Source organism: Mus pahari, chromosome 10 (genome assembly GCF_900095145.1).
Source record: "Mus pahari chromosome 10, PAHARI_EIJ_v1.1, whole genome shotgun sequence".
Classification (NCBI taxonomy): Eukaryota; Metazoa; Chordata; class Mammalia; order Rodentia; family Muridae; genus Mus; species Mus pahari.
In genome coordinates, this window is record NC_034599.1 from 112,119,795 (window position 1) to 112,131,254 (window position 11,460).

General features: G+C 42.4%; 1 protein-coding gene across 1 annotated transcript in view; it reads right to left on the minus strand.

The window, feature by feature from the left end:
• Window positions 1-3,259: 3,259 nt before the first annotated feature.
• The window catches only part of Oxsr1 (oxidative stress responsive kinase 1), a 95,288-nt gene continuing 87,087 nt past the window's right edge, over window positions 3,260-11,460 (minus strand). The window contains exons 15-18 of the mRNA XM_021206890.1: window positions 9,376-9,428; window positions 7,426-7,494; window positions 6,484-6,548; window positions 3,260-5,976 (exon numbers count right to left, since the gene is read on the minus strand). Coding sequence (XP_021062549.1) covers window positions 5,902-5,976; window positions 6,484-6,548; window positions 7,426-7,494; window positions 9,376-9,428 — 262 coding nt within the window. The 3' untranslated portion in view covers window positions 3,260-5,901. The remainder of the gene's footprint in view (window positions 5,977-6,483; window positions 6,549-7,425; window positions 7,495-9,375; window positions 9,429-11,460) is intronic.

Genomic DNA, 11,460 nt, shown 5'->3' on the forward strand with positions numbered 1-11,460 from the left:
TCCAGGTTCCAGCCCTGCTTCAATTCCTGTCCTGAATTCCTCCAATGATGGATTATGATCTGGAAGTATACAGCCAATAAACTCTTCCACAACTTGCTTTTTGGTCATGGTACAGCAAAAGCAATCCTAACTAAAACATTACCTCAAAAAATAAAAATTCAGCAGGTAAACATACTTACGAGGCAGGCCTGTCAACCTGAATTCAATTCCCAGAACCCACAGAAAGGTATGAGAGAACTGCCTCCGCAACACTGTCCTATAGACATCCTGTGACATTTGCGTGTGCACTCATGTACACGTGGGAATGCTTGCTCGCTCTCTGGGGGGGGGGGAGAGGGTGAGAATGAGAATATATATCCTAGTTTATTTTCCCATTGCTGTAAAACCCAAAAAGGCAATGACTGTTTTGTAACCAACAGGACACTTTTACATGGAATAAATATATTCTCTATTTAGAGTGTCAGTAAAATCACCAGCAATCCTCTGTCTATAGAAAGAGACAGATCATGTGTTGGGGTAACGGTGAAGTTGTCCTCAGCCTCCTAAAGCTTTAGAGAGATTAAACTTAGCAGTGTTTAAATAAGAACACAGTCATGACCCAGGCAGCACCCAGACCAGCAGAAGTACCGAAAGCCCTACCTAATAATGTGGGCAAGGCAGTGCATACAGAAAAAGGAAACAATATATAAAAACTTAAATTGGACTGTAAAACTAAATATAAAATACAAAACCGTTACATTCCAGAAGATGATACTGAGTTACTAGGACAATTTTGGACATGCAAGTGGCTTTTTAAATAAAATATCAATAACAACCTATGAAATAATTGATGACTTGGCCTTCATTGAACTTAAAATACTTGTACTCTATGTTAGGATGAGATTTTAAAGCCACGGTCTAGAAAAGATTGCTATCCCTACCCCACTCCCCCAAATCTGTTTCAAGGCCAGAGCTTGGCCTGCCTCCAGGGTAGCCTTGGGACCTCTCGACTCCCCTGCCTCACTGCAGCCCGAGGGCTAGAGTTAAGCAACCTGGGTCGTCATCCTCAGCTGGAGCTCCTAAAACTCAGTAAGAAATGTCACTGATTATAAGGACACAGAAGCCAATCAACTATTTACATAAATGCTCTCACACTGAGAGAGAGAGTTCACCACTGCTTGATCGAAGTGTTCAAGTCAAGAGACAAAGATCCAGCAGAGCCAGGCCAGAAATCAAGGAAAGACAGAGTCCAGAAAAGGCACAATACTGCAGTAACTGAAGCTTTTTCAGTCTGTACATTAGCCGACAGTGTCCTATCAAAGCTAATGTCCTAATCTTGATAGGTGTGTAGTTAAGAGAGAGAGATTTATATTCAGAGAGGCCACAAGGCAGATAAAGCTGAATCTTTGGCATTACTTGCAAATATTTCTGTAAGTCTGAGCTTACTTCAAAATAAGAAAGTTTGAATAGCCATGTCTCTGGAACACACAGAAGGCAAGCTGGCATACATGAAGATGTTCAATAGCATAATCATTAGGAAAGTGCAAATTAAGACCAGAAACTACTACACACCTAATAGGACAGCTACATTCAAAATATGGTATCACCACAGTCAGGAGTGTGGAGCGACAGGGATGTAAAACAGTACAGCTATTTTAAACAGTGGCTTAACAATTTACTTACACAACCAAACACACTCTTACCTTAAAAGCCGGCAATTATGTTCACTGGCATTTGTCAAATGAGTTGAAACCATATGTCCACACAAAACCCTGCACAAAGATTTCAGGAGCTTTTTTCTTAACTGTCCAAACTTAGAAGTACAAAACATGTCCTTTAGTGGATGAATATGGTGAACTATGGTAGAGACACTGGAATTCGGTGCTAGAAAAAACAGAAAATGAAAACCTCCAGCTGTTATGAAAAGATATTAAAGAACCCAATCTGAAGAGACTACATACTGTGTAATTTGGTCCTAACTACAAACAGACCAGTGCATCCTGCAAGGATGCTCAAAGGAAGAGTGCTTGTCCAGCATGAGGTCCTAGGATCAACCCCCATGTTAGTGACATGAAGATGAAAACAATCCACAACAAACAAAAACACTGGTTGCCAAGGTCAGTGTGGAAAGGAGGGGGGGGGCAGGCCAGACAGGACAGAGTATTTTTAGGGGCACAGAGGTAGTTTACATCAAAAATATAATTCGCGTGGAATGTTGGAGGCAGAAAAAGGCTGTTTAAGTACAGGGAACACATGCTACTTGATTTTGCTGTGAAACTACCCAACTATCTTAAAAATTGAAGTCTACTTTAAAAACAAACATGGGATAGATGACCTGACCCAAAGGAGGAAGTAAAGCTAAGAAGCTAGCCTGGGACACTCCAATCTGTTACAACAGATAAGCAGAGGTCCACCTTACTCTTGCCCTTGCACATAGCATGGCCACATTTGAGTACCTGGCCCTACTCTGTGCGCATGACACAGCTCATTTCTTTAATTTGCTGTCTTGAAAGTAAGCTTGCATCAGTTCCAAGCTATACAGTCCTATCAACTCAAGCTCCAAAGCTCTGTGCTCTCAAAGAAACAGCAGAACCTACACAGTTCTGTCACAGAGGTTGGCTACTTCTGTTAGGAAAGATTATGTATGATCAGAAAGTTAAATAAAGCAGGTGACAAGATGCTAAGAAGCTTGGAATCTCCCATAAAGCCATACCATTCAGGTATCCAAACCCTGTGGGGAGAAGCTAGATGACATGCTAGGCTAAGAGGAGGGATGCTGGAGTAATCAGCAAGCAAAAGGATGAGTTTGAAAACTGCTTCTAGAGCTTTTTAACACTGAGGATAGGAAAGTTACACAATCTTCACAAATAAAATGGGGATGGTAATACCTATTAGAAAGGAATGTTTTAACTGCTCTACACTTTCCAACAGAAATTCCAACAGCTACAGTCTGGTATCTTCCCCTGTCTAAAACCATAAACAAAATGAAAGATTCAGAAAAAAAAAAAATCAAGACATAATGGGGATGGTTCTCTGCCTGTCATGTCCAGATTCCTTGGGGAGTCTTCCTTCTTCCCATTTGAGGCATGTGTTTCCCCAACTGGAGCACAAGTTTTAAGCTATTCTACTAAAGACGCGGATGTCAGTGTGCTCACCTTATTGTTTATGTGCACCTTGGCTTCACTCTAGTCACATGAAAACTAAAAGGAGTAATGTCATGTCTTACTCAGAGCTCTTCCCCACCACCGCCATCAAAATAAATAAATAAGTACCATTCATATATCATTAAGGACAATTTACTCTTTATTGATTAAAAATGAAAAAACAAAACATGCAGTAAAATACAAGTCAAGAGAAGAGGGAGAAGGTAATATTTTACATCTTCCACCATCCAGCAAACATTCTAATGAGGGACTGACATTACTGGTACATCCTTGCTCTAGCCTTCAGATTACTTAGCAGTCTCAGCTGGCTCTAGGATTTGGTTGAAAACAGAGGGAAAACACAAAAAACAAGAACCAACCCAAATGATTCCTTTAATCATTTAGAAAGACCATTTCACATATTATCTTGGCTATATTGGCACATACTATCTTGTGCTATAGTTAGTCCCTACTTCAGGGACAAGGGTATCTTGAGGGCTTAGTGACAGAGTACCCCCTGAAGCATTGCTCCGGCTCCCTGGTTCCCAGCTGCCCCACCTCAGCAGTTTCCACCAACTGGTTCTCTCACCATCACTGCATAAGCCAGCAGAGGGAAGTCACCACACATCACAGGGACGTTACTTTGTCCTGGGTCTTAGTGCCGACCTCCTAGTTGCCAAAAAAGCAAACAATGAACGGAAAGAGTCCCAGGACACTTTTACTGTCATGTCTGTCCCCCAGAGCAGGGCAAAGGTGATGACAGTCTAGAGAATGTGAACAGGAGATGGGCTGCTGCTTACTTCCAGCCTGGCACTGGACCACCTCCAAGTCAAAAGCCACAACAATGATATCATATTCCTTCCCGAGTCCTTAAGTGCATTAAGTTCCTAAAACCAAACTGGATTCTACAGCAAGGTTAACACTGCCTGCTTCCCACACCTTAACCCCCACCTCCTGTCTTTGCTTCGTCATAACCCTACCTCTAACAAGTGGGGAAAGAAGAAAAAGTAAATGCTTTTCCAACGAGCTGGTCAGTCGTTTTTTTCGCCCTCCTAGCTTGGTAGGCTCCTCCTTTTACCAACCTGCTGGGACCTTGGACTCTCTATTCTCCCAACTCCCCTCTCAAATCCATCTTCTCTTCCTCTACAACACCTTTCCCAACCTGCTTTTGCACGCAATAGTACAAAAGTCCATGACTCAGCATGAACGAAACATGAGGTGGCACAAGTTAGAGATGGGGAAAGCATACAGGTGTGGTCCAAGAGAAAAGTCAATAGAGCTGCTTGTGGGAGGAGTCCTATGGTTTATCTGGGTGAGGGTAGGATCATACTGGGCACCAAATCTTGTTCATCAAACCAACAATGGCAGGTGCAAGGAATTTTATCAAAGGCAACTAACTAGTCCCTTTCTAGGGGCTCACAGCCCATCTTTGTGTGTCTCTTTAAGGCCAGACTAACTATTCCATTCTTAAATAAAATTTGGTAACTTGACAGGCTTATTAGCAATTAGACAAATGCTATTCAACAGTGGGGAAAGTCAACCTCACTGATTATTCCCATATTGCATTGAGCGTGTTTTTGGTTTTGGTTTTGAGACAGGGCTTCTCTGAATAGCCATTGAGCACTCTTTTTAAACCTAAAGAATAAGTTACATAATTCCTGTAGAAAATCAAATTAACACTGTCTACTCATAAACCTAAAGGTCACGGCACGTGTGGTTTCATGTTCCATCCTGGGTCAGTTTAGCGAATGAAGACCCCCCTCCCCTCCACAGAGTCAGTGCAAGAGAGGAGCAGAAGGCGGCCTTTATTGCTGTAAGACTCTCAGCCGGGTACACCATTTCCGCATGACTAAGAGGCCAGGCCAATCCATCTTCACAGGAGGATCAAAGATCAGTTTTTCCTCAGTTTAATTTTTTTAAATATTGAAAATACTTTCCCAATGATATGATTTACAAAGTTCCTTTTCTTGTTCAAAAACTACCTCTGGCAAGATAAGATTTATAAGCCATTGCTTGCTGTTTTCCGCACAAACCAACCAAAGCTGCACTCTGCAGGAGCAGATGGCTTAAGTCTGACAACAGTCAGATGTTTCGCACCAGCTGAAGTTAAGGCTAGCAACCCTTTCAGGAGGGAGCAGTGAGGATGCCTGAGAACAGCTCAGCAAAACACGGAAGAGACACCATGAAGAGGACAGACAAGAGTTTAGGCTGCCTACATTCGAGGCTGTGCTTTTTCCTAACAAAGGTTGCTAGAATTCACGTCAGGTACAAAGAAAGAAAAAATAATAATAATTAAATTCTCTGGGCTCCAGCTGAACAATCAACTTTAATTGCTACTTGAGTGTTAAAGAGATATCCCAAGATGCTCATGTCCCAGCAGGTGTGGGAGAGCAGGCAAGATGAGGTTGCCCAGTGCAGCTGCTCTATCCACTGGGACCATCACTGTAGTAAGGCAAGAATGAGTTGAGAGACTTCCATCCTGGGCCTTGAGGCACACTGGCCGCTTCTGCTTCTCAGATGGAGGGAGAGGGGACATGAGCAGCGCATCTACCAACGGAACTCTCTGAGGGGAGGTTGGCCACTGGTGATCCAACTTTTCTTTCCTTGTAAGAAAAGGGGGGCAGGGAGAAGGGCAGCAAGAAAAACAAAGAAAAAAAACTAAAGCTCCAAGCTGGGAGGTTCGTTGCTGGGTTCTTTGGCAGTTGTAGGTTCAGGCCAACAGAAGCAACAGTGTGTGCACGTGTGGCATCTCCTAGGCTGACTCTTCCAGGACTGTGGTTTAGCTGATGCTGAGCTGGGCAAATCCTATCAGTTTGCCATCATCAGGAATATCCGAGCCTTCAACACCAGATGCCTACGAACCAAACAAAATGACAAGGTGTGGCAATTTACAAACAAAAATTCAGGTAGCAATAAAAATGGATAAGGGGCCACAGAAAGGAAGGTGGTAGGTCAAAGGTCCCTGAGATACAAAGAGGCCAGTGTGTTTCTTCTAGAAATGATGGAGCTGTTTGTATAACTATGTCAAATAGCTTTATAATTTCCTTGGGAAGAGTTTAGAGGCCTGGGTTGTAGGTTCTGGGAGGGAGAAGTGAGTGCAGCCAGGGCTTGGACAGAGTGGACGGACATGACTCAGCAGAGACTTTTTTGGTTTTTCAGGATGGGGTTTTTCTCTGTGTAGCCTAGGCTGTCCTCAAACTCAGCCACCCGCCTCTGCTTCCCAAATGCTGGGATTAAAGGCGTGTGCCACCACTGCCCCGCTGACTCAGCACACTCTCCCACCTTGGCAGTTGGGGATGGAGTGGCTGCTCTGCAGGAGGAGGGGGAATGGAAGGGCGGCTACAGAGGGAAGTTTGAGTACCAGTTTGAAAGTGACAGATCGGTTTGACTGAGGCTCTTCCACAATCTTCTGCAAATTGGCTGCCACTGCAATCATACAAAGAAAATTAATGAGGAGCTACACAAATACATTTTCAACAATACTTTAAAATCCTAAAATGGGAAAAAAGGGCTAGTCATTTTCCAAATCAACGCTATCACTGATCTCCAGGCTGAATAAGTAAATCCTGAGTCACTGTTAAATAACTCTTTAAAATGTCTTGACTCCCCTAAAGCGACAGTGGAGTAAAAGGTATGCCTTATGTTAAGACACCAGAAGCCTGGGATTAGGAGGCAACCGAGTATAGCCTGTGATCTGTTTTTGTTCTACTATTCTATAAACAAGAATCTTTTTCAAATGACATACTACAAACCCAAGTGTGAGATGTACACCTGTACAATTTTAGCACTGGGGTAGGGGTTGGGGAACTGAGGCAGGAGATAAGTAGTAAGTTCCAGGCCTGCCTGAGCTACAGAACAAGACTTTGTCCCCCAGAAAAATAAGGAAGAAAGACACAGACTATACAAGGCGAGCACAGCCTGAACTATCCATCAGTTTGTGTTTCAGAGCAAATGCCAAGATGCCCAACTCTGCCCACCTTCACTTCAGTTCTACACACATCAGTCAGTCCGACGTATGAGAGGCAGAGAACACAGATCAGTTGGGCCAATGTATCAGAGGCAGCAGAGCCATTATCTCACTACTTTTCCTGTCATTTCTTCTGCTGTCCCAGAGATAGTCCACCAAGAGTCTGAGGTAGGACAGGATTTTGCTGGTTTGCTCAGGAACTGTCTTTAATACTATAATTTTAATGAAGCCAAGATTACTTCAAGAAGCACCAGACCTGTTCACTGGAAGCAGGATTTCTTGGTACCATGTGTACATCATGACATTAGGACTAAGAGCAGAAAATAATATGCTTACCTATTACTAAATCCCTTCCATCGACCAAGCCAGCAGAAATGAGCTCCTGAGAAACACCCTCTGCTGTATCTGAAAGAACAAAGAACACAGTGCTGTTTCTTGTGTACACATGTCGCTGTAATGCTCACAGCCAGCACAGGGAGAACATGCCAGAGCCAAGCTAACTCAGTCTGTAGAATCAAGAAGGCAGGTGGGGGTTGTCCATGACTCTCATGTGAAGCATTCTTATAGGTCTGGCTGGGGAACAGAATCTATATGAACTATATGGCTCAAAGAAGACAAATTACTGAGCTGTCTAGTGCAGAGCTCACTAGCGCATCAGAAGAGTGAGTGCCCTACAAGTCGAGACAAATCCACTCACTAGTGTTTCCACCCAAAGAGTTAGCATGCCTGACACTTCCCATCAGTGTTAGCAACTGTAGCCTGTTTTTGCTTTGGTTTTTCTAGGACTCAATCTCTATCCTGCTCACTCAATGTTCTACAAAGATTACTAAGAACTCTGAACTTGAACTCTCTGAGCTTAGACACGAAATTCTGTGAATTGGAGTGAATTTATCAAATTCAAAACTTGAGAAAATACCTTACAATCTTTCCTGAGAATCATGAAATTTATTATCATCATTATGATGGCAGTTTATTTTCTTACCTACTCATCCTAGGTGAGACAATGTAAGCAACAGATACAACAGAAAGCAAATGGATTAAGTAAACGATCTCAATCTAATTTCACCTTTAATTTTAGCACCATGGAGGCAGAGGGAGGCAGATTTCTATGGGTTTAAGGCCAGCTAACACTGCACAGTGAGATGTTGCTTCAAACAGCAAACAAACCAACCAACTTCATCCTTAACTGAACAGTTACTGGAGTCTCTAGAAGGAGCAAGAGAACTGATGGGAAGGGTGTTGGTGGTTTAAATATACTTGGCCTAAGGAGTGGCACTATTAGGAGGTGTGGCCTTATTGGAATAGCTGTGGCCTTGCTGAAGGAAGTGTGTCACTGTGGGGGTAAACAATGAGACCCTTCTCCTAATCTCATGGAAGCCAATCAGCCTTCAGATGAAGATGTAGAATTCTCAGCTCCTTCTGCACCATGCCTGCCTGGATGCTGTCATGCTCTGGCCTTCATAATGGATTGAACCTCTGAACCTGTAAGCCAACCCCAATTAATAGTGTTCTTATAGGAGTTGCCTTGGTCATGGTGTCTGTTCACAGCAGTAAAACCCTAACTAAAACAGATGGTGTGCACACATTCATACAGATGCCTAGCAATTAAAACTCCTAAAAACATACCCAAAAAGAAAAACACATACCACCCTCTGTATATCTGCATACAGACGGTGGAACCTAGGAACAGACATTTGCTGGCCATTCCTAACCATGAGTTAACAAAGGCAAGAAAAAAGAAACCTTGTTCCAGGTCGAAGTTCACAATGAGAAGCAGTATTGTGACAAGGTTCAGCTTCCACATGAGGAAAGGTAGCCAGGAACCCTGTCTTTTGCATGTTTATCAGACAGAAGCAAATGCAAGGATAAGAGCAAGGACTCTGGACTCTGGAAGAACTTGACTTCAGTGCCTCCTTCTAGATCATGAACTGGTTGCTCTGGGTTCCTCTAACCTGGAGTTCATCCTCCCCAAATGGGAATCATTGTTCCTTAAATACCTGTCTTAAGAACTGAATGGGATAACATTTAGGGAAATGCATGCCTCATAGTGACTGGCATTTATTAATAGGCTTGTATCCATTACTATACATCTTATTAAAGTCACCTTTCCAAATGAAACTACTAGTAAATCCATTGCAGTTTTTCTTCCTGTATATTTCCCAAAACCCAAGAGAGAAAGTTTCACCATCCTTTAAAAGCAAACCTTATCTAAATAACAAAAACTTCATATCTACCTAAGTAGCAAATTAGTATTCATTGTTTTCAGTCATATTTTGTAATACTCACCTCTCCCAGGAGTAAATTCAAATCGAATATCATTTAGTTCTTTTTTGGAATTCCTATTAAAACAGAATAAGGAAAACAAGAATTTCTGAATATATGCTTACAGTCTGCCTATATATGTATATTATGTGTATGTATACATATGTATGTGTATGCCTATATATGCATGTATGTGTATATGTGTATATATATATATGTGTGTGTGTGTATATATATATATATATATGCATGTATGTATATATGTATGTAACAGCAGGAATTTATGTGACTGTATATGTATATACAGAAAGATTATTCTGTTCTCACAGATCATATACTTTGTCCTAATATGCTCATTCTACAGGGCTCTTAGCCAACACTTTTAGCATTATCATCAAATTATCTTATATGACTTTGAATTTATTATCCTCCCCTACTGATCAAAGAATTTCTAATTTGAGGATACTCAAAACCCATTCCCACACTTGATCCCACTAAAACAACACTATGATCTGAATGAAACGTATAAACTGTGTTAAAGGCTAGCCCTTGGTACAGTACTGAGAGGCTGCCGAGAGGCTAACTCAGTGAGCAGGTCTGTCTGCCACAAGGTGAACTGTGCCTCTTCTTGCTTTCTTGTGCACTCTTTGACTTTCTGGTCACAAGATAAAGCAACATGAAGGCCTTCGTCAAATGTACACACAGACCCTACCACTCTGGATTTCTGGTTTATACTGTAAAAAATCAAATGTCTGGATTCATTTGTGGTTTGTTGTTGTTGTTAAGACAAGATATTACTCTTTAGACTGGGCTGGCTCAGACTCTCATAGATTCTCCTGCCTCAGCCTCCCAGGTGCTGGGACTATAGATGCGAGCCACCACACCTGTCTAATTTCTATTATTTATAAATTACTCAATCTTTGGTATTCTTGTTTTGGCAAAAAAATTGAAAGGGAACATATAATGATATAAAACTTGAAGGAAAGCCTATGTGCACAGGAAGGGGGGATTTGAGTGCTGGGGGACACTGTCATCTGTATTCCCACTTCCACGTGTCCACTTCAACACACTCATAGAACTAAGTACACACCACTTCTTCCAGTCCCACATCAGTGTAGAGAACACATGAGACCAGGATGGAAACAAAAGCTTTAGAGGAAGGTTTCTGTCTGTTCAGTGTGAGGAGTATCCGCTGCTTGTAAGTCTGCGTGCCTCGTGCATGCCTGCTGCCTTCAGAGGCCAGAAGAGGGTGTCAAATATCCTGGGACGGCAGTTACAGATAGTTCTTATTCGGGTGCAGAGAACCAAACCCTGGTCCTCTGCAAGAGGAGCCCATGCTCTTAATCACTGAACCATCTCTTCAGCCCCCAAGGTAAGTTTCGAAGTAGGACTTAAAACGAGCAGGATTTGAACAGGCAGAGAGGGCAGGAAAAGAAATTGGGCCCATACCGGTAGCACTATGATTGGTGTGGTACAGCCATGATCAACACTCAATGTGTTGAGACTATCTAGGTAGTCTGAAGTTCTAGTTAAGGTAGAACTAGAACTTACATAGTATCTAACATAGTATCTAACAGTACACATGACAAATCACTGAGAATTCAAATCCATTTACCTAACCAAGGAAAACAGTCAGGTTTATTTCACAAATAATATGCTTGAGGAGTTCTCACTGAAACTGGGTGGTTTAACTGGAACTCCAATACAAATAACAATATGGCAAACTAGACTTGAGGTGTTTATCATCTCTTCTGTTCATTTAGTGTCAGAGTCTCCATAAAGGGGAATAAGAACCCAACTTCCTACTATTTCCATAAACTGTGAAAACAATCACCCTGGCTGACACTGTCCCACACACCTTTAACCCAGCACTTTAGAGGCAAAGCAGGTAGCTCTCTGTGAAGTTGAGGCATGCGTGATGTACACAGTAAGTTCCAGGACAGCCAGGGCTATACAGTGAGTCCCTGACTCAAAAACACCATAAAACAAACAAACAAAAAAGCCAGAATAAGGGGCTGGTGAGATGGCTCAGCGGGTAAGAGCACCCGACTGCTCTTCCAAAGGTCCTGAGTTCAAATCCCAGCAACCACATGGTGGCTCACAACCACC